Below are 27,306 nucleotides of genomic sequence, written 5' to 3'. Positions count from 1 at the left end.
TTCCTCAAGGAATGCAAAAATCAAGTGACTCTCAGCCTATGCTTTACTAGACCAAAATGCTCTTCATATAAACCTGTTGCAATTTAACTAAATATTTGTATTTTTATTGGCGCTCATTACAGTTGTATTCAATGGAGAAGGGACATCATGGAGCTGATGTGAATTCTTCTCCTAGCAGCATGCATTCCTGTTGAGATTTGGAAGGGGGACATGCCACAAAGAATAGCTGTTCCCTATTCCCAGTTCTCTTCTGAGCTACAGAGCCCCAACCTGCTCAGAGTCTTACACGGAGGTTTCCATCAGCTTGGGAGGATCATTCTTCAGAATTACTTCTCCTCCTGCGTCCACACTCTGCACTCTGTTACCTTTAGCTTCTGTTCCCCTCCACTAACACAAGTGAAATGTTGCTCACTGACCCACAGTGTCGAGCCACACCCTCACCCCCTTGGGTTGTGTGCAAACCTAATGCTGCTTCTAACTCCAATGACATTCTAGTACAGTGTGATTTTTTTATTATTTTTGCCTGAGGAAAACACTGTAGTATTGTTAATTGTGCTTTGTTGCTAAATTATTGTTGTTTGTTTTCGCTGCATTAGTTATTTTATGTTTCAGAGGTATTTGCAATATTCTGACTTTTTATTTTTCAAATTTGGGCATAATACATACTATAATGCCTTGGCATATGGACTAGTTCCCTTACAACGAGCTTGAATGATTAGGCATAAAAAACAGTTATGTGAAAACTAGAAGAGATGTACGTAAATCTCTGTAGACCAGATACAAATTATCCCATGGATTTCAGCAGGACTCAGACAAATTGGTCCACAAATTTCTTTAACATTTTAAACAGATTTCTACTGACCATGGTCATTGTAGCCTGAAGTTACAGTATTGATGATCTGAAACTCATCAAGAGACGTCATTTATAATGTTAAATTTCCTTAGGGTCATTTTGGATTTTAAGCAACAAACTTTCTTGGGTCCAAGTTTAGTATACCTTGACAACAGGTTACAAAGAGACGGGATGAGATGGCCATGTTAACTGTATGCATTTGCATTACCACCTAAGTGAAGTAATCATTCCACAACTGTAGACAGAAAGCAAAAATATATATTAAATACGAACAGAATAAAACTTAGTAGCCCCTCACCTGCACCAGTTGACTATACTCAGGGCCAGCCCTAGACCAAATGGCGCCCCAGGCGAGAAGTGTCTTTGATGTGTCCCCCCTCCCCTCCATTTGTTGAACTTTTGAATACCTTATGCTTATTGCATTTGTAGCCCATTTCATGACTTTGATACATGATTTGCACGTATGATTTATCACAAGGCACGAAGGAAGCTCTTTGATTCAGCACAAGGATCCTTACCTGGATGCCACTGTTTCTTCCTTTCATGTTCGCACCGTTGTTGTAGTCTTGGCCATGGCACTCCTGAACTTTATTTTATTCTCATTCAAAATGTTCATAAACAGTCCTGTTAGGTCTTTTCCAGTAGAATTGTCCGCAGACCGGAAACAGATAAAATGTTCCTTTATTTGAATACAGCCATCCTAATAGTCAACAAATCTTACTGTAAATGATATCTTTTCACTGTGACTAATGTTGGGAGTGCAGTCCGTTATTATGGTGTAGCACTTCTCTTTGCCGAGTCACATTAACATCTTATCGAGTACCTTCCTTGCCATAAGGTCAATCAATTCGTTTTGAATTGTTTTGCTGCAGTAATGGTCCATAGCTTCTTTACAAATTACTCAACATAGAAAAGTTCTACCAAACCAAGGAAATTATTGTTATGTTCAGTGAACAACTTATCCAATGAGCACCAGAAAGCCAAATTATTCTTTGCAAGGAAGAGGGTAGTTGAGATCAGACGCTTGAGCACGTTCCTCCGGTGCTGGGTTTCTACATTAATAATGTGCTGGTTTTCAGCATCTAGGCATTTATTCAGCTTGAGCCTGGATTCGACCTCCATTCTTTTGGAGTAGGCCGTAAAATGGCTGGGTGACTTTTCATGTCGCTTCAGAGCATCAGCTAAATTATGCCAGTAATTGTACCCGGAAAGCATAAGCAATGATTTGACATTCTTATAAAATATTTTTAAACAAAACCAGAACACTTTGTCAGTTGATTTTGAGTAAACTAGCCAACGCTGATTCAGTTTCTCACCAATCTCGAGCACTCTTTCACAGTGTGACTTTGAGAAGTGTCACTTCTGATCATTTACTAGAAATGTCATATCCTCGATTTTGCCCAGCCTGTTCAAAATTGTACAAAGAATATCAGCAGAATTTAGGATCGCAGGCCATAAAGTGGGATCTGATGTATCGATTTGTGGTGTACAAATTTTCTCACTCCTGTTTCTGTCATTATGTGATGCTGATTCTTCTTTATTGCTTCTCTCCTTTTCATGTAAACCAAATTTTTCTTTATGATCACTCTCTTTTATGCTGCCAAGAAAACTGGATGATTCTCCATTGCTTTCCTCGCATTTCCATTCCTTATCTTCAGGTAAATCTGCTAATTCCTTAGTAATAGGACTTCCATCATTTATGCTTCGCTCCTCAATTTATTCTGCTCTGGGACAATCGCTACTGCCTAAAGTCCAGTCTATGTTGTTCTGTTTCAGATATTTTCCCATCAAATTTGCCCCTTGCTAGATTGCAATTGAGCTTTTCGCTTCCCATACTGAGCTTCTGAAGGCTTCTTCAGGGGCATCTTTTATTTTCTACAGCGGGGAAAACAGACAGGATAAGGGAGAGCAAAAGTCTATGTTCCGCAGTCTTAGAAAGTCATCAAACATTACATATTAAACATGGCAAAAGAAGTAACAGTATTGCTTTTATATTGTTGATAGGGGTTCAATAGATATCTCTGGTGTCTCATGAAATATGTCTTTTATTAGTCATTACTTACACTCTTCAAGTCTTAAAACAAAAGTACCCTTTTACAAGTACATAATAAAACAAGGTTCACAGTATTACAGCTGGGCTCTCACTTCGTTCTATCTCAATGACTGACCAGCGATGCCCTGCCCCTTATATATCCATGAGGGCATGGCTGACAACATTCTAGGAGATTCGAGGAAAACGTAGTTTTCAGAAAGTCTGGAAGGTTCCATGAGATTCTACAAAGGTCCAGAACATTCTAGGAAGTTAATGAAAAATAAATTCCCATACAGAATATCAGAAACATTTTACTTCAAACATTCTATTTTCCCTTTTGTCGCTAACAATTAAAACAACACCCCGAGCCTGGCACTCACCAATCCAGGCACCCAAGCAGTTGCCTGGGTCACCTGCCCCTAAATCTGGCCCTGGCTATACTGAACTATAATCGATAACATATACAACAGATTACAAGAAAAAATCAATTGCCTAAGCCATATGAGATATTGCTATTGAAGGACCTACCCAAGCGGTACTCCCAGGGCTAAAACTATAACACTTAAATATATGCATATATTTAATCACTTTTCTCTCACAAAACCTCATGTTATTTTACAAACATTGTGCAGCAGAACTACTTCATGACTGATGAAGTGTAGCCATTGATGGGTTGCAATGGGCCAATAACTGTTATTTTGTGCCAGCATGCATACGGCAAAACTGTTAATGAAGATTGTTTCTTTGATTACCATTGAAGAGGGCATTAAGACTGGCCTTAGTGTCTGGTCTATACTGAAATTCAAGCAAGATACCAAGCTTATCAGCCTATTCTTGAAAAGTGCAATGTAACTATTAATGTCACGAGAGCAGAGGACATCAGAAGCATGCCTCATATAGTTCTCTTTAGCACTATGCATATCGCCGCCTCCTTGGAGGTCTCCCATGGAAGGCCCTGATCCTGCAAGGTGCTGAGCGCCCTCACCTCCCATTGACTTCAGTGAGAATTAAGAGACTTTCTTGGCACCTTACATGTGATGCTGTGCAACTTGTAGTACTAACAAACCGGACTAAGCTTAACTTCAGAATTTTTTTTAGCTCCGAGTACAAGATGATATGACCAAGACATTGAATTTATTCTGTCTTCTGGCGTCCTTTGCATCTTCAGAGAGTTTTGAGATACCTTCATTTTAATCCCCGCATCAAGACCTTGTATGACAGGAATTCTCCTTCTCGTTGAGGAGGTTTGGACAGGATTCCCTTTGCACCCTCCCTTTCAGTATGTTCCTTATCTATCCAAGAGTCTATGCTGTACAGTGATGTTAGGCACACCTGCACCACCAGATTCTGAATGCATGAGCTTCCTCATTGCTCACAGCCCTTGCTGGACTGAGGAGTGAGATAAGGACAGGAACAAGCTGGGTTTCCCGTATTTCAATGCAGTGCATAGCCATAACACTGGTCTCACCCTAAAGCCGGGGTTCTCAAACTGGGGGTCGGGACCCCTCTGGGGGTCGTGAGGTTATTACATGGGGGGTCGCGAGCTGTCAGCCTCCACCCCAAACCCTGCTTTGCCTCCAGCATTTATATTGGTGTGAAATATATAAAAAATGTTCTTAATTTATAAGGGGGGGGGCCACACTCAGAAGCTTGCTATGTGAAAGGGGTCACCAGTACAAAAGTTTGAGAACCACTGCCCTAAAGAATAAACAAATGGTACTGAGGATTAAACTTTGTGCCACAAATGCATGGGATCACCTTCTGCCAACAGCAGGAAAGAAAGAATTGCACACACATACAATATCTATACCTATAGCTATTTCATAATTGCATGTTATTAAAGTCATAAACATATGCTTCCTTATTTCATTCTGATGCAGGAGTGCTGCAATAATCAAATGTAGCAAGGCTCATGTTAATGATATACAGCATATCTGCAAGAGGCTGTTTATACTGTTTATTAAATTGATCAAGATATAAGGAAGTAGAAAAAAATGAAGCAGTTTGTTTTACCCAGTGAAGTTTGGCCTCTATATGGATTTATCCCAAGTCAAGGGGTTGGACACATGCCTACATATTCTGAAGAAATATGAAATTAGCTAACCATATTTAAGTTTCAGGCAGACTATACAAGATATATATAAATGCATTATGTTGCATTTCATCTTCCATTTTGTTGCCCAGTCACCCAACTTTGTGAGATCCCTCTGTAACTCTTCACAGTCAGTTTTGGACTTAACAACCTTGAATAACTGTATATCATCTACAAACTTTGCCACTTCACTGTTCATTCCCTTTTCCAGATCATTAATGAATACATTGAACAGTAGCGTTTACCTCTCTCCATTGTGAAAACCGACCATTTCTTTAAAACAAACAAGAGGAAGTACTTTTTCACCCAGTGCACAATTAACCTCTGGAACTCATTGCCATGGGATGTTGTGACGTCCAAAAGTATAACTGGGTTAAAAAAAATAGATAATTTCATGGAGGATAGGTCCATGAGTGGCTATTAGCCAGAATGGTCAAGGAGGCAAAACCATGCTTGGGGGTGACCCTAAACCTCTGACTGCCAAAAGCTAAGAGGGAGAGACAGAGGTGGATCACTTCAACTGTCCTGTTTTGTACACTGTCAGAAGACAGGATACTGGACTAGATGGACCATTGGTCTGACTCAGTATGGAAGTTCTGATGCAGGCAACCACCAGCAGCACAGGGAATAGCAGCAGGTTCAGCTGGAATGATGGGTGTGAGTGCTTTGCTGCTACTCATGTTGATTAGATATATTTCACTGTATTGTTGAAATCATGTTCTTTCTGACTGACTGGTTTTTCTGTGTCTCACATCATCTTCACCCCCAAACCCCAAATGTATATATGCATATGTAGGTTGAATTTCAGTCTCTCCTCTGTCTCACAGGCTGCACAGCCATTCTGCCCCGAGTTTGCACTGTGCTTTGTGTCTCTCGATTTTCACTACAGTCTGTGGTCACTCATTCTGTGTTTGATAACTCTGCCTTAGCTTTGTGCATTTCACAGTGGCATAAGGTAGTATGGTAGTATGCTAGCTTGATGCTTTTCATCTGTTCTTCCCAGTAACTTGAATATGAATGTTACAAGGTGTGGGCTCATGTCCAGAAAAATTAGTTTTTGACTTGTTAGTTTTAGTGTGTGACTTGCATGCTAGCTTGTCGTTTTTCATCTGTTCTTCCCAGTAACTTGAATATAACTATTACAAGGCGTAGGCTCATGTCCAGAAAAAAATAGTTTTTGACTTGCTAGTGCTTCCTTGCAGTGGACAGACCATTTGTTGCTGTGGTTGAGGTGGCACCAGAAAGTTCATGGTGGCTTTTGTACGTTGGCTAGGAGTCGGAGAGGAAAATGTCTTGGTTTAATTTGGCAGCTGTTTTCCTGGGTGTGCATTCCCTGCAAGTGCTTTAGTTAGCTGTGCTTCTTTTCTGCCTGTGGCCAGGTGTCCATTAGGTGTGTGTGTGCCTTAGGAGTGATCCTGTGCGCACTATCTGTGCATGCATTAGGCGTGCTCCTGACTTTGCAGAAACGCAGGGTTTGTTTGCAGTACAAGGGCGGGACCAGTCTCCCTGCGATCCAAGGCGTTGAACTCTCCCATGCCGGGACGTCTGTGACACAGCGGCTGAGGCATTACGCCGGGTCCGCGCGGGGCAGGAATCGATGCCCACTATTGGCCCCCGCCCCGTGTTGTGGTTGATCAGTTGTCAAGGTAACGCTCCACGGCAATCTCCCTCTGTCCCACGTGTCCCTTCAGCGGCCGCCTCTGTTACCACGGTCGCCAGAGAGAGACAGGGAGCGGGGTGTTGTTTCTGATTGGCTACCGCCGAATCATGCTCATTAGCATATGCCGGCGGAGCCTGGCTACTGGAACGCGAGCCGATTGGCTGAGGCTGGAGGTGAGGCTGTGGGGTGATCCCGGGCCCGGCGCAGCCCGCTAACTCGCCGGACGCGGGCACGGAGACAGATAGGGCGGGGCCTGTTGCCCGACCGCTCCTTTCCTGGGGGTGGGGGGAGGATTGGGCTGCGTGTCGCGCGCCTGGCCTAAGATGCCCTTCCTCCAGCGGCGCCTGCTGCAGCCGGGCTGGGGGAAGGGCAGTGCACGTGCTCGCGGTGTAGCCTGCTCTGGTTGCAGCCGCGGCTGGGGCAGCGCAGCGGCGAGTCTGCCCAGCTGGGAGAAGACAACGCAAAGGAAGCCGAGCTACTGCTGGACAGATTGGCTGCAAATGTGCAGCGCTGCTGCTACAGCAAGGGGCTTGATGTGGGAAGGGAGGCAGGAGCTGGGCAATATGTTGTATCAGGCGGGAGGGAGGCCTGGTCTCGGTGTGCACAGCGGCGCTTTGTAATGCTCTGCCTTCTGCCCTCGCTGCTGGGCAGTGCTCCCTGACCAGCATGCCAATGTCAGCCAGTCCGCTTAGGGCACAGCTGGGCAGAGCGCCTCTCGGCCGTCGCTTCTGTTGGGCGAAGGCCGACAGCAGGTCGAGTGAGACCGGTTTAACAAGGACTACATTCCTGCCCGGCATGAGTAAACCGTGTCCTCCCCGGCTAATTCCCCCCTCCGCATGCCTTGGGGTCAGAGCGCCGGCTGCGCATCAGAACCGGAAAAGAGTTGGTGTGTGCACGCCGCGGGACTGCTGATTCGCTCTCCCTTTAGATCGCAATGCGAAGAAATCGCATTCGCTGTAAAGTCCCTTCTAAGGCAGCAGCATGCGGGGCCGGCATGTTCCTTTGGGGCGTGCCTGGCTATGCAGCTAAGGCGGGCAAAACCATCTATTCGCTCGCTGCGATATATGAGACCTACCCGTTGCGATCCCCCTCCCCCACCATGCAGCAGAGCCGTGCCACATCGTCACCCGTGCCAAATACAGTCCCACCAGGGACGTTACAACCTGCTGCTGCAGACACACACCGAGGTGCAAACATACATATTTGGTAGTGGGAAAGAGGTTTAAAACTGGGTCTGTTCCAGTCTCCCTGTTTTTGGATTATGGTCCGCGGAGCGAAAGGCAGTTTAAAGCTGGGCGCTTTACAGTCTCCCTTTCTCTGGGCTTTAGGGGGGTGGAGGAAACCAATTTAAAGCTGGGTGTAACAGTGTGTCTCTCTGGGCGTGGAGAGGATTTGCTGTATTACACAATTCAGTTCTTTCTTGGACCAACGTATACAAGTATCGCTAAAGCACAGTATCACATATCTGTCTGAAGTCGATATTGTCTCTAGAGAGGGGCTCTCTATCCATCCACCCAGCATATATAAAGTGCTTATCTGCAGAGTAGCTAAATGGTGTACGTAAAAAAAGGCTGGGTGTGCTAATCTTTGTCTGGAGTGGGGGGGGGATTTGAAGATTGGGGTGGGTGGATTTTCCGCCTTTAGGGGTCTGAGGAGAAGTAAGATTGATTTGTTAGAGCAGGAAGATTAGGATAGTTTGGGGAGTGCTGTGTTCCTGCTGACTGGGCGTGGAATTCCATCCAGGCTGACTGTGTTAGGGGATTTCCTCCTGTGGGTTGGTGGCAGCTGGCGTAAGGTATGTTACACTCTATCCCTGTGTGAGCATGGAGGAGGAGGATTGTGCTCTATTTAAATTGGTTCCCTCTGGGAACCAGAGGGAGTTTTCTTTTTCGAATGCCAGACCTCTCCTGCTGGGATGCTTGATAGACTTACTGGAACTACCTCTCTGACAGTTGCCCGAGGTTTCTGCCTCCTGGGCTTACATTGCCACTGTTTGCATGGCTTACCCGGCCGATACAGAACTGTGATTCAGCGAGAGAGTCAACATTCCACTCCGCGCTGTGTCCTGCTCTCCACATTGACTCCTACGGGATTGAGTCAGGAGCGGCTGGTCCTATACATAGGCATAGATGGATGTGGCTATAGATAACAAACCAATCCAATCAGGAGGAAACAGGACCAAGTTCGGCCCTGATGCAGGGGAGTTGCGCACCTCCGGGTAGCTGCTCCTTTCCTGTCACCGGCCGGGATGTAGAGTGATGGGTGGGGTGCGCTGTAGCAGGAGCTGGTACCTCGCCCGCCCGTCTTCGCTCCCGCAGCCACTAGCTCTGGCAGGCTCCGCCTCCGGGTGCGCGCTGCGCCCTCCCCTTATGGGTGTCAGGCGAGAGGCGGAGCCGCCTTCCAGTCGCTTGTATCAGGAGCCGGTGTTACTCGCGGTCACTCAGAGCCGCCTTTATCTTGCTCCACTGCAAGGGGGTGGCACTTGGGAACACCTTATTTTACCATACACGCTATAAATACACCACCTGGAATGGGAGCAGGGCTACCGGCCGCAGCGGGACACAGTGACGCACGGACACCCGGACACCAGCAGCAGCCAGATTCAGAGAGCCGGCAGTGAGGCTCGATTCTACAGGACATTGGTGGGTGTGGGCTGCCTGCGGCGTCCCCCTGATCTGAGCGGGTGATGGGGTGAATGGCAGTGGGAGCTCCCAAGGCGGCTTGCATGGATCTGTGGCCGGGTCACGCTCATAGGGGGCTCTTTTAACTTATTCACGCTGCAAGGAGTTGTGTTTCTGCCATCAGAGGCGCCCCCTTTGCCGTCCTCATCCCCCAGCCTCATGCTTTGAGCCGTGGGGTGTGGACTGGAAGAAGTTGCTCTTGCATCTTCTGAATGAGAAATCGAAAAGCAGCTCGCTTTCCTCCGTTAGCTGCTGACTTTGGTGGTGATGCACTGACAGAGGATGCCGCGAGATACTGGGCAGGGGGCCACCGACAGAGGTTGAGGTCAGAGAAGATTTGCAGAGAGGTCGGGAGATACGAGGGAGAGGGAACGGAGGGCTTGGCGTTGGAAGGTGCACGGATAGAGGAGTTAGGAGGAAAGATCGGAGGCAAAGTCAAGAGTGGGGTTGGGATTAAAATGGGGAGCTGAAGGGGACTGGGGTGAGGAAGGAGTTTGCTGAGGGCTAGGGGGAGAAAAAGGTGAAGCTGTGGGAGAAGGTTATGGGTAGGAAGGAGAAGTACTGATGACTGTGGGTTAGCGCATGGCGCAAAATGCCCTCCATCTAAACACCATCTATCCTTCTCTATTCCAGGAAACCGCCCCTGAGCGTTGCAACGAGCAAGCCGGGGGAAGGCTTTGGAGATACAAGGCCTGGCTCCTGGTGGCCCTTGCAAGGAGATTTGGTGGGGCAGAAGAAGGAACCGGCTGCTGTGTTTGTACTCCCCAGGCACCCGGTGATTACTGGCATTGCACCCCACCCATCTGCCAACATGATGCAGATCTGCGACTCCTACAGCCAGAAACACTCCCTCTTTAACGCCATGAACCGCTTCATCGGGGCCGTCAACAACATGGACCAGACGGTGATGGTGCCCAGCCTGCTGCGGGACGTGCCGCTGCTGCTGGAGGAGCTGGACTCGGGGGGCGGCTGCGGGGAAGGGGACCCCCAGTTGTCGCCGGGGGACGCCGGCGCCTTCTTCTCCCGCAGGGACATGTACAGCCATTACCTGCTGCTCAAGTCCATCCGCAACGACATCGAGTGGGGGGTGCTGCAGCAGGGCACCGAGGAGGCCAGCCGGAAGAAGGACAAGCTGAGCGGGGACATTAGCCGGGGCCTCCCGGAGGCCGCGGTGGAGGAGGAGGATCTGGAGAAGCAATTCCACTATCACCTGAGCGGACTCCACACGGTGCTCTCCAAACTCACCCGCAAGGCCAACGTGCTCACCAACAGATACAAGCAGGAAATCGGCTTCAGCAACTGGGGGCACTGAGCCAGGGCAGGGCTTGGCATGGGGGGGGGGGGTGCCGCCAAGCAAGGGATCCCTATCTGCGGGGGGGAAGAGGGGCTCTGGGGAGCGCGTCCGAGGACGAGCATGTGTGTGCACGCGCAAATGGAGGGGATGAGCATGGGATGGGCATGGAGGGGGAGCGAGTGTGTGACAATGGAAGCGGGTGGGGGCGCGTGCCAGAGGGGGAATGAATGCGACCGTGGAGGAGGGATGCAGGGGGATGGGCAGACCTGTGTGTGTGTGTGTGCGCGGCTGGGGCGGGTGGACGTTCAAGCAGGAGGGGGAGGGGACCGTGACGCATGGCGGGCACATCCTGCCCGGGTGTGCGAGCAGCTGTGCGCTGCACGGCGGCGGGGATCTTTGCCTACGCAGCAGCAGCAAAGCGGCGTGTGTGTATCAAGTTTCCTAGACTGGGAGCTTAGTATGAATGGCGGAGGGTGGCCGAGGCCAGTTACTGACAGCGGGTGGTGGCGAAGGCGGCCGTCCTCCTAGTGGAGACTGCATCACTTCTTTCTTTCCTGTTTTGCACTACTTTTATAACAATAAAAGACGTGTATATAATGTGTAAGATTTCTTTGCATGCTCTTAGAATTGCAGTCCTCTTATTTTTTTTACCAACGCACAAACAGAGAAAGGTGTACATTAATCAATATTAGTTCATTCCGTTTTATGTTCTGTCCAGGGTGAGCAGTTATTGTTCCCCTCTAAGTAAGGAGACTGATGATTTGTACATGTATGTGCTGGCTGTATAGCTGGCTGATATGAGGCTGAAAATAAGCCAATGAAAATAACAAAACTGTTGTGAAAATTACATGTGTTACCCAGGACGGAGCCAGTTTACTAAACTATATCCCTGTTTTGCTGGACGGATGAAGGGTACCATTACTGTACATGTACTGAAGCTTATTTAAAACTTTTTTTTATCCAGATGTAGAGTATATTCTAAAATAAAGAAGCAAATGTATTGACTAAGATTGGCTTAATTTTTTTTGTTATACTCCCTGTTCTCTACTTGCATTAAATACTAATTATTCACATACACAACCTAAATATGTTAATTGCATCTCTACATTATTTTAAAACTGTATTTCCAGTGCTATGTTACAAGGCGCTGGATATAAACGGATAATTTGTTAGTGAGGACTAGCTAACATATGCAAAACTGCTAAAAATGGGTCTAGCAAATATACCTTACACAATGTTTTTAGTTACTTCGACTGTTAAACAGAGTGAGAATAGTCTGTCAAGATGTATGTATACCAATATAAAGGTCAATCCCTGTTTAAATTAAAGTATTTGAGAATATACATTGATGGTTACTAGCAACTGGCTCTATGTTACCAGAATTGTATAGATTTTATTCTCTATGCATTTTTTCCATTTGCTGAAGTAATAGGCCCTGTAATTAGTTCTCTCTCCCTCTCTACATATATATGCAGCATTAGGTGGTATAGCACATAGTACAGTATATTGTCTGGTAAAGGCTTGCCCTTGAATAAGTCCTAAGTAACATTACGGTATACTTATGATTACAATATATGTGTGCATATGACAAACAGATAGGGTTAACAGCTTTTCTTTTCATGTTATGAAATGCTTATGTTCAGTGATAATATACACTTAATCTTCAGGCACAATATCACTTTCAATTTTTTCATGCTCAGAAAGGCTAATAGTTTGTAGATATCTTAATGCACTTAAAAGGACACTGCCATGCAGCATGTACCCAGACCCCATTAAAAAAAACCTTAATAGAATAGTGTTTTCATTAAAGTAAAAACAAAACACACACACACAAACAAAACACACCTTTGTTTAGATTTAAAAATCCCCCAACACTGCTCAACGTCTCACTGCGACATTGTACTAGTGCATGAGAACCAGACACTTGATACTAGTGGGTCAGTTTCATTGTCCAAGTTGAGTAATGTGAAAAAAGTAAACAGTTTAAATGTTGAAATATATTTTAAAGTTCATCAGTGCTTCTAGTGCTAATTTAGACTGGAAATTAGAAGAAGGTTTCTAACCAGAGGAGAGATTCTGCAACAGCCTTCCAATAGGAGCAGTCGGGGGCCGGGGAAGACAACCCAATTCGTTTGAAAGATGGAGTTTGATAAGTTTATGAACAAGATTATATGACTGGTATAGCAGGGGACTAGGAGGTCCTTTCCAGTCCTATGTTCCTAATAAATCAAAGTATTTATTAATGATATAACTGAGGAGACCTTGAAAAACATAACTGGGTTTTTAACCTAATAATGTCTCATTAGTAACACTATCAGTCAGTCTGTTTTACTTCCCAATAGGGTGGTGCATAGAAAAATATCAGGGGTAATGAGAAGTACTACAAAGGATTCCTAACTTCTCAGCTGGTAAGGCTTTCTATTAGTGAACAAAGCCCAATAAACATGAGGTAAAAGATGCCTTGCTTTGGGCTTGTTTTAAAGTTTTATACTCCTGGAAGTTTTGGAGGAACAACTTGTTCTGCTTTATTATTTAGTTCTCCATCAAGGTCTTTCCAAATAAACCAGTTTAAGACTACAACACTACTGTTTAAAATTGCTTATTAAAAAGGCAGGCCCTGATATTATTTTAAGTCTAACTATCTAATTCTGAATTAGTTGTAATCTCTCCCAGTAAAGATTTAGTGTATACTCAATTTATAGTGCTGATCAAAACCACAAATACGATAGTAGAAAATATCCATTAGTAAACTGATAGTATATTCTCATCTTGAATATTACATTCAATTTTGGACACATCTAAAAAAATACAACAGAAATAGAAAAGGTTCAGAGGGAGAACAATGAAAATTATTAGAGGTATTTGGGAGTGGAAACAGAGTTTCCATATGAGTAAACCTTAAAGCGTAAGGTGATATAGGAATATATAATACCAAGGACTGTAGAGAAGCCATTCAAGTTCTTCTGTTTACCTATTCATATGATTTAAGTAAAAGAGCACCTTTGATGAAATAAGTCTTTGAATTTAAAACTAGATAAAAATGAATATTTTTTCAATGCAAAGTCCAAACTATGGAATTTGTTGCTGTCATGTTCTTGAAGAAAACAACTTAGTTTAAAAATATGTTTTAAAATTACATATAAGTCATAACATCTGATATTTCAGTAGCAAGGATACAATTACAAAGTCCACCACTGTCAGTCTTCATGCCATAAACTGATTGAGAAGAAATCTCCCTTAATGGTTCAGTGTTGCACAATTAGCTGTATTATTGGGCATTGTATCATCCTTTGAAGCATTAGGCATTTTTAAGTGCTGGAGATTAGATACTGGACTAGATAAACCATCAATTTGTGCCAATAAAACAATTCTGATTTCAGATTAAATGATGCCTACAGACAGGATCTGCCTTTAAGAAGTTTCTCCCTCAACGCTGAAGTCTAACAACGTAGTGAATGGACTGTTCTCCAAGGATATGTCTTATAAGAAAAGGCAAGTTTAAAAAAAAAACTATAGTTTTATATAAACCAGAAGAGGTACAATTTGTAAGTACTGTAGTAGTATTTTTTAACTCACCTTTGATGATAAGAAAATAACCAAGTAAACTGTATTTCAGATATTGGTAGAGTAATAATTAATCTCAAAGCCCCTTGCATACTTCACAAACTGGTTACAACTCTATATACATGCTGTCTACCAACTACTACAAGGCATTGTTTGTGGAATATGTCAGTTGTTTGAGAGCACATACAATGATACATGAGTGGTTTAGGTGCAGAATCATACCTTTCTGCATATAAAGCCACAGGAGGGAAAAGTCATGGCTTCATCTTAGCAGGGGGCTGCCTTAACTTCCTATGGCAGATACTGGGGATATGGCAGCCAAAGGGCATTACAACCATGGGCTGCAGTCCTTGATGGATGAAATTTTGTGTTGGATTAAATGTACATTTCATAAAGCACATTGTACAGTTCTGATAAGTGTGCACAATGAGTCCCTGACTGGTAAAGTGTTGGGGTGGCAAAGGTGCATGCCAGTCCCACCATCTGCACATAGGAAAATAATTGGGAATGGAAGAGTGTAGGATCCATATAAGACTCTCATAAAATGCTGAATGCAAATACTTAGGTTAATACAATGTTAAGAGTAAAATTATGCCTCCTGTGAGGCAGTGGTACACTGGAGGAGGCAGCACACCACCCAAGTGGTGGTGGCTGGTGGCATTATATGCCTTCACCAGCAGTGGTGAGAACATTTTGAGAACTGCTTTTTCTGTGCCTTTGAAAAACTGCTCTGCTGTTATGTCCTGCCCCAAACAGACAAATCTCTCTGTAAAGCCATTAGCTCTGCCTGCATTGCTAGCTGGTCCCTGCCTCTCATTTCCCTGCAGTTATATAATGGCTACCTTCTTTGCTGGGTGTGCATGAGGGAAAGGGCTTCTTGGGCCCACTCCCCCATCTGGTGCACCTGCACAACGTAGCCATAATTTGGGCCTAAGGTTCCAAATGCAACAACACAGAAGTCAAGAAGTAGCCCAGTTAAGGTTCTTACATACACATTACTTCTGATTATTACTTTGGATGTCAGGTGTTTACCTTCCCATATAATATGTGTGATGTGAAAGTGTTGATGTTGTTATGGGAGATTTAACTTTTTGTGTGTTTACATTTTCAGCATTCATTTTACATTAACATAGTTTTTTTGTAGTTAATTTCCATCTGATTTTTCTCCCTGCTTTTAAAGATACAGGCAAAATCTAAATAACACTTATGATAGCTACAGATCAATTGTATTTCTGTAACCAATAAATTGTGTATTTATTTCACAGCTTTGATCTCTTTGCCGGTACTCTGCCCACCACTCCATTTCCACTGGGGCTACTTCTAACATCCCCAACTCCAGAGAAGCTTTCAACAGCTGCCTGTCTTTCTAAGAAGAACATGGCACAATAAGGTTTTCTCCTTCCCTCCCAAATACTGATCAAGGAAAGAAGGACCTAAACATTCTACTTTCTATGTCCAGTTCTGGCATAGAGACAGATTAATGATCTGAAACCAATATCTTGACATCAACATTGACTAGAAACACTGAGGCATCCCACTGGAAAATTTGACATCCATTGGGCCAGATGTGGCTCTCCCCATTGCTGTGTCGAATAAAGGGCTCATTTCAATGGCACCATCTCATGTCTTCCACACCTTGCAGAGGGCACTCCATGCTGTCCAGGGTCCATGCAGGGGCAAAGGATGGAGATTAGATAGAGCTGGGCAGGACTATCACTGACTCATCTCCTTCCCAATAGATCTAGCTTGTGAAAGCAAATATAGCTCGAGGTGGTATTACCTTTTCTACATAGGCCCCACTCCAGGGGCTGCTGAAGCCAGTGGAATCTCTGGTAGTGGGGCTTCAATGGAAGCTGGATCTCCACCATGGGCTAGAGCTGGTGCCAAGACACAAGGCCTCCATTGAAATGGGCCTGGAATGGCTCTGCACCCTGTTCCATAGGGAAAGAGAGACAGTAAAACCTATCTTCCTCCCCACTGATGAGATAATTGAGGCTAGTGGGAAATGATTCTGTGAGAAGATCCTTGCAGAGATTTCCTCCCATAGAGCCCTTTCCTACAGATTTTAACATGTTATCACATCATTTCTATTTGGCCAGCAGCATGGTTGGTGCTCTACAGCTTACCGGCTTAGCCAAAGCACACAGTCCATGTCATAAAGGGTTTATTTATCTAGAAGATAACATATAGACAAAAAATAGGAGGTGAGATATAACAGACCATAAATCTGGGCAGAGTGCAAGTAAAGAGGTCAATACGGCAAAATTAACCACAATTGGTCACATGAATTTTTGAGTTTTTTTGGTCATTTGTTTGTCACTTCTAAAAATTAGAAATGCCCAAACATACTAGTGTCAAATTTGTAAAGTAATTCATTTTCAGACTGAGGCCTGGCATGCCAAGTTTAGGTCCAAATTAATTGTATTAATCAAGTTACAAACGTCTTTAGAAAAGGCATTAGCAAAAACGACTTTGCTGCAATTACTCAGCTTGTTGTTACTACCTGTCGGCAAGAATCAATCAATGCTCTTTAAAAAAAAAGTCCCCCTCACACAAGTTCATACTTTTCTGCCCAAGTGTAATGGAATGAGAAAAACACCTTTTAGTTCTGGGCTTTTGTGTAGTGCTTGCTTACCACAGGAATAGATGGTATATTAAAACCTTAGAGAGATTAGAGAAAAAGCAGGTGGTGCCTCTGAATTAAATCACAAGCCATTAAATGAGCTTGTCTAGTGATGTCTGTAGGATCTGTCATAGTATTAATTAAACAGTGTTGGATCTTTTTATTAGGATTACCTACATACAAATAATTCTAAAATAATTCTTCCTTTTTTCTTTTGGTAATTGCTCAGGGCTATTTTGCATTAGCATCTTCATGTTAAAAGCTGGGTATATTGAACATTGCGAATGCCCTACAGTTCTAGAACTGGTACCTATCATAGAATCATAGATTATAGGACTGGAAGGGACCTCGAGAGGTCATCGAGTCCAGTCCCCTGCCCGCATGGCAGGACCAAATACTGTCTAGACCATCCCTGATAGACATTTATCTAACCTACTCTTAAATATCTCCAGAGACGGAGATTCCACAACCTCCCTAGGCAATTTGTTCCAGTGTTTAACCACCCTGACAGTTAGGAACTTTTTCCTAATGTCCAACCTAGACCTCCCTTGCTGCAGTTTAAACCCATTGTTTCTGGTTCTATCCTTAGAGGCTAAGGTGAACAAGTTCTCTCCCTCCTCCTCATGACACCCTTTTAGATACCTGAAAACTGCTATCATGTCCCCTCTCAGTCTTCTCTTCTCCAAACTAAACAAACCCAGTTCTTTCAGCCTTCCTTCATAGGTCATGTTCTCAAGACCTTTAATCATTCTTTTTGCTCTTCTTTGGACCCTTTCCAATTTCTCCACATCTTTTTTAAAATGCGGCGCCCAGAACTGGACACAATACTCCAGCTGAGGCCTAACCAGAGCAGAGTAGAGCGGAAGAATGACTTCTCGTGTCTTGCTCACAACACACCTGTTAATGCATCCCAGAATCATGTTTGCTTTTTTTGCAACAGCATCACACTGTTGACTTATATTTAGCTTGTGGTCCACTATAACCCCTAGATCCCTTTCTGCCGTACTCCTTCCTAGACAGTCTTTTCCCATTCTGTATGTGTGAAATTGATTTTTCCTTCCTAAGTGGAGCACTTTGCATTTGTCTTTGTTAAACTTCATCCTGTTTAACTCAGACCATTTCTCCAATTTGTCCAGATCATTTTGAATTATGACCCTGTCCTCCAAGGTAGTTGCAATCCCTCCCAGTTTGGTATCATCCGCAAACTTAATAAGCGTACTTTCTATGCCAATATCTAAGTCGTTGATGAAGATATTGAACAGAGCCGGTCCCAAAACAGACCCCTGTGGAACCCCACTCGTTACGCCTTTCCAGCAGGATTGGGAACCATTAACAACAACTCTCTGAGTACGGTTATCCAGCCAGTTATGCACCCACCTTATAGTAGCCCCATCTAATTTGTATTTGCCTAGTTTATTGATAAGAATATCATGCGAGACCGTATCAAATGCCTTACTAAAGTCTAGGTATACCACATCCACCGCTTCACCCTTATCCACAAGGCTCGTTATTCTATCAAAGAAAGCTATCAGATTGGTTTGACATGATTTGTTCTTCATAAATCCATGCTGGCTGTTCCCTATCACCTTACCACCTTCCAAGTGTTTGCAGATGATTTCCTTAATTACTTGCTCCATTATCTTCCCTGGCACAGAAGTTAAACTAACTGGTCTCTATGACTGAGCAAACCAGCCTATTTATTAAAAGTGTCCCCCTTGTAAACTGTAATTAGTTTGAGAAAATAGGCAATGTATCTAATGTAATAATTCACAATAACCCACAGTTTTGCATGTCATCAGGTCCCCCCCTCTTGCTCACATACCTGCTGCTGCAGGGGAGGGAGTCAGTGAGGAGGAATGTTGTGTGAAGATTTCCTCCTTGCATTTCTTCCTCATCATTCTGTGGGGGAAGGGGTGGATAGGGAGGAATTTAAACCTTCCCCCAACCTTTGCCCTGGAATGCTGAGTTCTGCCCCAGGACTCACAGGAGGCTGGGGCTGTCTGTGCAGAGGCCCTAACTCCTCCCCCGGCACTGCTGTTTAAGGATGCTCCTTAAAGCGGGAATTCTCTCAAGTGGAGGGGTCCAGCAGAAAAGGTAATACAGGTTAAGGCCTGTCCCCACCCTGTCATAGACTGCCCATTGCTAGCCATGCCTGCCCAGTTCCTCCCACCCTAATCCCAGCCCTGCAAAGAATCTTAACTGGGGTCCAAGAAATGAAGAGAGAAGTTGATATGACAGTGCATGACCTCCTCCCCCATTCGTCCCCCATGCAGGAGGGATGAGATTCACGCATGAAAGATCCCCACAATACTCAGACCCAGAAGAAACACTCTTGGCCCGAGTTGTCGGCATGCCACTGATTGCTGTTTTAGCCAAGTGTCTGGAGAATGATTAGACCTAGGGTGACCAGATAGCAAATGTGAAAAATCGGGACAGGAGGTGGGGGGTAATAGGCGCCTATATAAGAAAAAGCCCTGAATATCGGGACTGTCCCTATAAAATCGGGACATCTGGTCACCCTAATTAGACCTGCCAGATCTGCTGCTTTTCCTGGGCCTTCAGATTCTCCACTGATGGGGACTGTGTGAAAACAAAGATTAGGTACTTTAGATAGAGTACTACCTGTCAGCCCTTCTTTCTGATCTAGGGGGAAACCTGACCAGTCTACTGCTTTAGTTGGTTCTTGGCTCAGTGGGGAAGAGAGGTAGCTATTATTTGAAAGCTGAGAGTGGTTTTTGCATGTGCAGAACCATAGCTCTGGCTCTAAAATATTTAAAAGTAATCTTCTGTTCCCCTTGCTTCTCTCATGATGTAGATTATCCAAATCCAGATTCCCCAGAGACTCTGACAAGGCATTTACTCTAAGAAAACATTTTCCTTTTTCTATTTTTAATATCCATGTTTGTCAGATTTCCTATTTCATCCTATTCAAGTTTGAAATTGGCCTCTTAAGACTTGTCATTATGAAAAGGGGAATAGAAATATTGTTGGAAATGTATTTATTTCCTCAACTCGCATGTATGGCACCTAGGATAAGCAATCTAGATACCCCCAAAATGCATGCAGTTATCTCCCCACACTGGCACCTTATTATAGTATAACTTTAAAATGGGCATGCTCATTCTTATAATGGGTTCTGCCTGATTTTATGCAAATATATGAACAATTAAGCAAATGAACAATCTACTGCTTTTTTGTTGCAGGATGTTGGCAGGTACAATATCATTCTGGGCTTTTCACATGTTAGTAACAAAAGTGGATATTTAGAATGCTCTAGCTAAAAAAGGCCAACAAAGTCACTTACACACCACCAAGTCCTACAGCTATATACAATCTACACAGGGTGAGACTAATACCACTGTGTTTATTCAGATTAAACTTCAGTTGGCTTCACTGAGAGTTTTGCCTGAGTAATGATCACAGGATCACATACAAGGTGGCTTATACCCTTGCCTCAACAGCTGCTTTCCCACATGCGCTGCATGATTTCCCTTAATGTTCTCCCTCTGCACCACCATTAGGCCATTTTCCCCATGGACTGTTTCCTTCCCAGTTCACGCCCGTTTCCCTTCAAACCCATTCACACCACCCCTCCTCTCCCAAAACTCCTGACCAGCCCTTGACTTTATTTCATCATCTGGGCATGTCTGAGTTTTGGATTGAACTGAAATGGATAATACAGTTATGTGATGTGATTCCATGGTGCTTCCTTGTTTGAATACTACTACTTTAATTAACTTACTATTTTTATATGGATGGGCAGATTTTTAATTTAAAGATGACAGCTGATCACCAATCAATACTTTGAAAAATGTCAGCGTGCATAATGAGCACTGCTGAAAGCAGAGCCATCAATGCAGGAAACTAGTTTATGTTGCTAAAGTACATTATATTCTTCTTTTGATGTGCCATCATAATTGCCGTTAGCATTAAGGGGAGTGTCTCGCTCTTTCTCTCAAACACCCCCCCTCCCACGCATACACGCACTGAAAGGAAAATATATCCATAGTGAGCATATATAGGGAGGAGGAGGAACAAGGTGGTTGTTAGAATGCTCTGCATGAATTTACAGAAAGCTAGTAAATTGCATTTGAGTGCAGAATACTGAAAAAAATGTGAATTTGAAAACAGTAAGAAATCAGGTTTTAACAAGGAAGAATGTGTAGTCTTTTCAGCTTTCACTAGCATCATTAGTACAATATTTAATAATGTATAAAAGGATCTCTCAAATGTTTCCATAATGTGGACCACATCTTAGTAGAGGGGCTAAAAATTTCAGAAGTCCCTAAGAGACATAGGTGCCTTAGGGTACGTCTACACTACCCGCCGGATCGGCGGGTAGCGATTGATCTATCGGGGATCGATTTATCGTGTGTAGTGTAGATGCAATAAATCGATCCCCGATCGCTCTCCCGTCGACTGCTGAACTCCAGCTCAGCGAGAGGCAGAAGCAAAGTCAACAGGGGAGCTGTGGCCATCGATCCTGCGCCGCAAGGACGCAAAGTAAGTAATTCTAAGTCGATCTAAGATATGTCAACTTCAGCTACACTATTCTCGTAGCTGAAGTTGCGTATCTTAGGTCGATTCCCCTCCCCAGTGTAGACCAGGCCTAAGTCTCAGTTTCAAAACTGAGTTAGGAACCTAGAGTAAAAATTTCAAAAATGCATCAGTGACTTAGGAACCTAAGTCCCATTTTCAAGTGACCTGCTCTTAGGAGCACAAGTCCCGTTGAAATCAATGGGAGTTAGGTCTCTAAATTCCCTTGAGTATCTGAGCCTAAGTAATTTTTGAAATGGGACTTAGGCCCCTAAGTCACTTAGGTGCTTTTGAAAATTCCCCCTGGTGTCTTTTGGATACTCCCCTCTCCTTTGTATTTACATAACAATTGTTAATATACAAAAGTAATATTAAGGAATTCTTTACTTTCAGCTTCTTTTAATACAATTTAGCAGCTGGAAACAAGGAAGAGAAACCAGCACCATATGACCAACCAGCTATCCAGGGACTGCCATCACTCTGTTCTGTAGGTAGACCACTTTGATTACCTTTGATGTTGGATAATTTAGTGCCTATGTGCGAAATTGTGTGCTAACATATATCTTGTGCAATTCCTTTGGTATCAGTGAGATTGAATGGGGTATACTGATTAGGGCAGAATTTGATATAGCTGTGTTTAAAGAATAAGAATAAATGCAATAAGAGATCTATCCCAGCAATGCAATATGTCTTTTCCTTTATATAGACATGGTGGTGCGGTAATATCTTTTAGTGGACCAGTTTCTGTTGGTGAGAGAGACAAGCCTCTGAACTTACACAGAGCTTTTCATTTTACTTATCTTCTATTTATGCAAATAAGGCCTTATCTCCACTTTCCTTTACAACCCTCTTTTTGGTGGTGTTATAAGGAGCAAGAGTGGACTGACTACCTTTGCCCAGGCCTCAAGGTAATAAAGATAGGTGGTCATGAGCAACAATGCCAAAGAAGGCAGAGCAAAGTTAATGCAGATGTAATACACTGAGAGGAGTGCCCTGACTCAGCATTTTTCATGACCTCAATCCACTTTTAGTTTTCCTTGCAGAAGAAATAAAAATGCAGCACTTTTGAAGTCTTTCCCAGTATTTGTGAGTGATTAGGACACACATGAGTCTGTAAACACCTTTGTGTTTCCACCGACAGAATCTATATGTTCTTTTGGAAGGGAGGGGGTGTCTTCCAAGAATATGTGCAGGGCCTATCACTTATTTTGGGGTCCCTTCAGTTCACTGCACTATTAGCATACACCAATGCACTGTCCTTCAGCACATGGGTGTGCACTATTGTTTAGCTGCCCTCCTTGTCACTCAATGGATTATCAAATAGATAATAGAGAAAGATGGCTCTCATCCCTCATTGGACCAAGTTAATCATGTCTAGGATACAGCTGTTCTTCACTATTCTCTGAAGTGAGAGTCTTGAGGTTTCCTCAAATGTATATGACAGCATGGTACCTTGCCACCTCACCATCAGACATGCCTGTCTTAGGTACTCTGAAATACAAACATTTTGCAAAAATGTTACATTTGATTTAATAAGTGGCAAAAAGAACTTGATCTGCTTTGCTGCTTTGTAACCTTCTACTTTGTTAGGCTACTGATTCTGTTTCTGAGATGAGACTATCTGTTCACATATACAATGGAATTAAGTACTCATAAACTACAGTTCAATGCAGCATGATGATCTTTGTTGTTTTATACCAATAACACGCTCATTTTGTCTGTCTGTTCTTCCTTCTCTCAGATGATGGTCTTTCCCCTCTTGCAACATTTACACTATAATCCTTTCTCTTCTTCTGCATGTTAACATGATTAGCTTTCTATTCCAACCTGTAAATCACTGCTTTTGAAGTCTGCCAATTTTTATACACGTTTCAAGCTATTATCATTGGGTTATATTTAATTTGAAAGGACACAGTGTTATTGTCTTTTCCTCCCTGCAGATGTTTCTTTAAAATTATAACATATTCAGTGCAAAACCCCACTATGTTAATATAATATTACAGGCTGACATTTTAATCACACACAAGTCAAAAAATTCAAGGCTGTGGTTTCCACAGCAATCATAATTTGGCATCTATGCACATGTGTATTTTCTATCCTTGCAATGTTGTTACAAGGATTGGTTTAAGGTCATATCCTAAGGCCCCCTTCTATGGGAATAAGGAGATACTATACCTATGAAGGTTTATACAAGTCTGACCAGTCCTGAGAATGATTAGACCACTGGGGACCACACATAGTGCCTGAGAATGGTCAGATCATGGAGGGAGTTGCAGTGGGCTCTAAGCCTACTCCTCCACCAAAATATTTAGTGGACCAAGGAGCTACCATAATACAATTTAGCTCACCAGGCACATACACACCCCACCCCGATTTGCTACTTGGCTTGGACTGAGCATGCTCAGTAACACTGCTGAAGCCAGCTGCCCTCGCTCTGCTATTGGCAGGCACAGGTCGTCTCTGGCCCCTAAACAGGACAATTCCCCTGATATTGGTATTGTAAGGGTCTGAGACTAGGCCATGAAATTGCTGTCATGCTGTATGTGCTGCAAAGTCTTAACACCAAGGGAGAGTCACTAAGCAGCCAAAGAGGGAGTTGAACATTATGAATGTTCAGGAGAAGGGAAATGGTGGGTGGCATTAAAGTCGAGTTTTACCACTTATTTTTTCCATTTTTTCCTAGCGGAGGGAAAGGAAGAGAAAATGAAACCTACAGGAACTCTAATTCTGATCACAAGAACATCATGGAAAGTACAGATTACACTGGTCTACAATTTTTGAGAAGTCGTCTGCTTCCGAGATAAAATGTGCTATTTATTATGTATTTTCATGTGCTGAATTCAAATATGACAATTAAAACAACTGATTGGCTACTGTTTCTAAGATATTTAAGTTTTTACATTTTATGTCTATGTATATTGTGTAGATAGTAGAGTTTTAATCATAGATTGTAAACCTAGGTCTTTTCATGTGTTTATAGTTGCTTTATATGACAATATTTCACCTGTCCTGTTTATGTAACACTTTAAAAATCAGCAAAAGTGTTATATAAATAAAATTTATTATGAAACAAAAGGCAAAAAACTATTATGTACATAGTTTAGTCCTATTCAGTGTCTACTCAGCGCTTCTTGGCTTGTCTCTTGTATTCATTAAATGGAGCATCTCTTGTCACTGTCCAGCAGTAGTCTGCAAGCATTGATGGGCTCCATTTGCCCTGATAGCGTTTCTCCATTGTTGCAATGTCCTGGTGAAATCGCTTGCCGTGCTCGTCGCTCACTGCTCCGCAGTTCGGTGGAAAAAAATCTAGATGAGAGTGCAAAAAATGTATCTTTAGTGACATGTTGCAACCAAGGCTTTTATATGCCTTGAGGAGGTTTTCCACCAACAACCTGTAGTTGTCTGCCTTGTTGTTTCCAAGAAAATTGATTGCCACTAACTGGAAGGCTTTCCATGCCGTCTTTTCCTTGCCACGCAGTGCATGGTCAAATGCATCATCTTGAAGAAGTTCACGAATCTGAGGACCAACAAAGACACCTTCCTTTATCTTAGCTTCACTTAACCTTGGAAATTTTCCACGGAGGTACTTGAAAGCTGCTTGTGTTTTGTCAATGGCCTTGACAAAGTTCTTCATCAGATCAAGCTTGATGTGTAAGGGTGATAACAAAATCTTCCTTGATTCAACAAGTGGTGGATGCTGAACACTTTTCCTCCCAGGCTCCAATGACTGTCGGAGTGGCCAATCTTTCTTGATGTAGTGGGAATCTCTTGCACGACTATCCCATTCGCAGAGAAAACAGCAGTACTTTGTGTATCCAGTCTGCAGACCAAGCAAGAGAGCAACAACTTTCAAATCGCCACAAAGCTGCCACTGATGTTGGTCATAGTTTATGCACCTCAAAAGTTGTTTCATGTTGTCATAGGTTTCCTTCATATGGACTGCATGACCAACTGGAATTGATGGCAAAACATTGCAGTTATGCAGTAAAACAGCTTTAAGACTCGTCTTCGATGACTCAATGAACAGTCTCCACTCATCTGGATCGTGAACGATGTTGAGGGCTGCCATCACACCATGGATGTTGTTGCAGGCTACAAGATCACCTTCCATGAAGAAGAATGGGACAAGATCCTTTTGACGGTCACGGAACATGGAAACCCTAACATCACCTGCCAGGAGATTCCAGTGCTGTAGTCTGGAGCCCAACAGCTCTGCCTTACTCTTGGGTAGTTCCAAATCCCTGACAAGGTCATTCAGTTCACCTTGTGTTATGAGGTGTGGTTCAGAGGAGGAGGATGGGAGTAAATGTGGGTCCTATGACATTGATGGTTCAGGACCAGAAGTTTCATCCTCTTCCTCATCTGACTTAAATGAGAATGATTCTGGTGCATCAGGAACTGGCAGTCCTTCTCCGTGGGGTACTGGGCGTATAGCTGATGGAATGTTTGGATAATGCACAGTCCACTTTTTCTTCTTTGACACACCTTTCCCAACTGGAGGCACCATGCAGAAGTAACAATTGCTGGGATGATCTGTTGGCTCTCTCCAAATCATTGGCACTGCAAAAGGCATAGATTTCCTTTTCCTGTTCACCCACTGGCGAAGATTTGTTGCACAAGTGTTGCAGCATATGTGTGGGGCCCACCTCTTGTCCCAATCTCCAATTTTGCAGCCAAAATAAAAGTGATAGGCTTTCTTAACCATAGTGGTTATACTGCGCTTTTGTGATGCAAAAGTCACTTCACCACAAACATAGCAGAAGTTATCTGCACTGTTCACACAAGTACGAGGCATCTCTGCTCTCTTTGGCTAAACAGAAATGTGTCCCTTTGCAAAATCAAACACTGACAAATAAGAGAGCACGACACTGTATGATTTCTAGAGCTGATATAGGGCAATTTGTTCAGCAGAGTGATGTAAGCTTCGTTATGATTGCATCATCCATGACTTCTAGGGATAACATGATGCAATTCATATCATGTATGATGCAATACCAGCTTCAGATTGCATCATTCATTGTTTTGCCTAAAAAGCAAGTACTGTCCAAACCCCGTCATAGATTTATTCATAGATCCAGTCAAAGATGTATTTTAGTCATTTCTGGTTTAAATTGAGATCCCTTCCCTTTATAACTCACTTATCCTCCGCCATTCCCAAGTCAAGGGTCGTATATACTGACCCAATAGCATATCTTGGAAATTAGAGCCAATCAACAATTTTAAGCATAATTTTCGTTCTCAGTGACCCAGAATTAGTAAAGTTTGACTACATTTATTTCAGAAGCATTTTGGCTGTAGAGCAGTGTTATTACTGCTGATGTATTGAAAGAACTGTGGTGACTAGATAAGACCAGACTAAGGGAATTTTAACTTACTACTCCATGTTATTTATTTAAAGGGACATTATTAATTTGAATTTTGGTGAAATGAAAAGATTGCAAATTAAATCTTTCAAAGTCTCGCTTGACCATGTGTTTTGTACATAGCCCCTGTGGTGCAGCAAGCACTCCTGAGCACTGTCCCCTCCGCCAAAGGAAGTGAAGTGCCTCCTAACCTTGTGGAAAGCTCAGCTACCCCCTGCCTCTCCCCCGGGCCAGGTTCTCACTGCTTCTCACCCATGCCCCACTTCAAGTACTTCTCATCTCCCAGCCCTATGGAAAGGTTTGGAAGAGGCCCTCAACCCCAGGGACAAGACTGCTCCTCTCCTCATCTTCTAGCTCTGTGGAAGAGCTACCTGGCATGCTGGCTTTTGGGGATGGCATTCTAAGGCACCTGTTTCTTCACATTCCTTGTATAGGGAGCCTTGGTTCCCAGTTTGCCTTGTGGTCATAGTGTTGTTCCTGGGATTTTCTAGGTGCCTAAAAGTTAGCCATTGTGTTGCTCTGCTCAGCGCTGAAATACCAAAGTCCCTTTGTAGATCCCACCCATGGTCTCGGAAAAGAGGGTGTTTCTTGGCCCAATGAGGGTTTGT

At 43.5% G+C, this 27,306-nt stretch overlaps 2 protein-coding genes and 2 long non-coding RNA genes across 5 annotated transcripts in view; 3 read left to right on the top strand and 1 right to left on the bottom strand.

Annotated features, from left to right (window-relative positions):
- The window catches only part of LOC135978000 (uncharacterized), a 1,156,726-nt gene that overhangs the window by 641,964 nt on the left and 487,456 nt on the right, over nt 1-27,306 (top strand). The gene's annotated exons all lie outside the window — the stretch shown is intronic.
- On the bottom strand, nt 618-18,752 carry LOC135977818 (uncharacterized). 2 transcript variants are annotated; one of them, XR_010595272.1, is made up of 2 exons: nt 18,622-18,752; nt 618-2,728 (listed from the first exon to the last, which is right to left on the bottom strand). It is a non-coding gene; the product is annotated as an uncharacterized LOC135977818 (long non-coding RNA). The 2 variants fall into 2 exon arrangements; XR_010595266.1 differs by lacking the exon at nt 18,622-18,752 and adding an exon at nt 5,223-6,580.
- Nucleotides 8,564-11,620, top strand: MID1IP1 (MID1 interacting protein 1). Its single transcript, XM_005289996.4, has 2 exons — nt 8,564-9,279; nt 9,952-11,620. The coding sequence occupies exon 2, from the start codon at nt 10,130-10,132 to the stop codon at nt 10,628-10,630; it is 501 nt and encodes a 166-aa protein (XP_005290053.2). The 5' UTR covers nt 8,564-9,279; nt 9,952-10,129; the 3' UTR covers nt 10,631-11,620.
- LOC135977834 (uncharacterized) lies at nt 18,600-26,794 on the top strand. The gene is made up of 3 exons (XR_010595283.1): nt 18,600-18,893; nt 21,729-21,822; nt 24,019-26,794. It is a non-coding gene; the product is annotated as an uncharacterized LOC135977834 (long non-coding RNA).

Source organism: Chrysemys picta, chromosome 1 (assembly GCF_011386835.1).
Source record: "Chrysemys picta bellii isolate R12L10 chromosome 1, ASM1138683v2, whole genome shotgun sequence".
Classification (NCBI taxonomy): Eukaryota; Metazoa; Chordata; order Testudines; family Emydidae; genus Chrysemys; species Chrysemys picta.
Note: the sequence above shows the minus strand (reverse complement) of the source record. Positions and strands in the feature narration are given on the sequence as shown.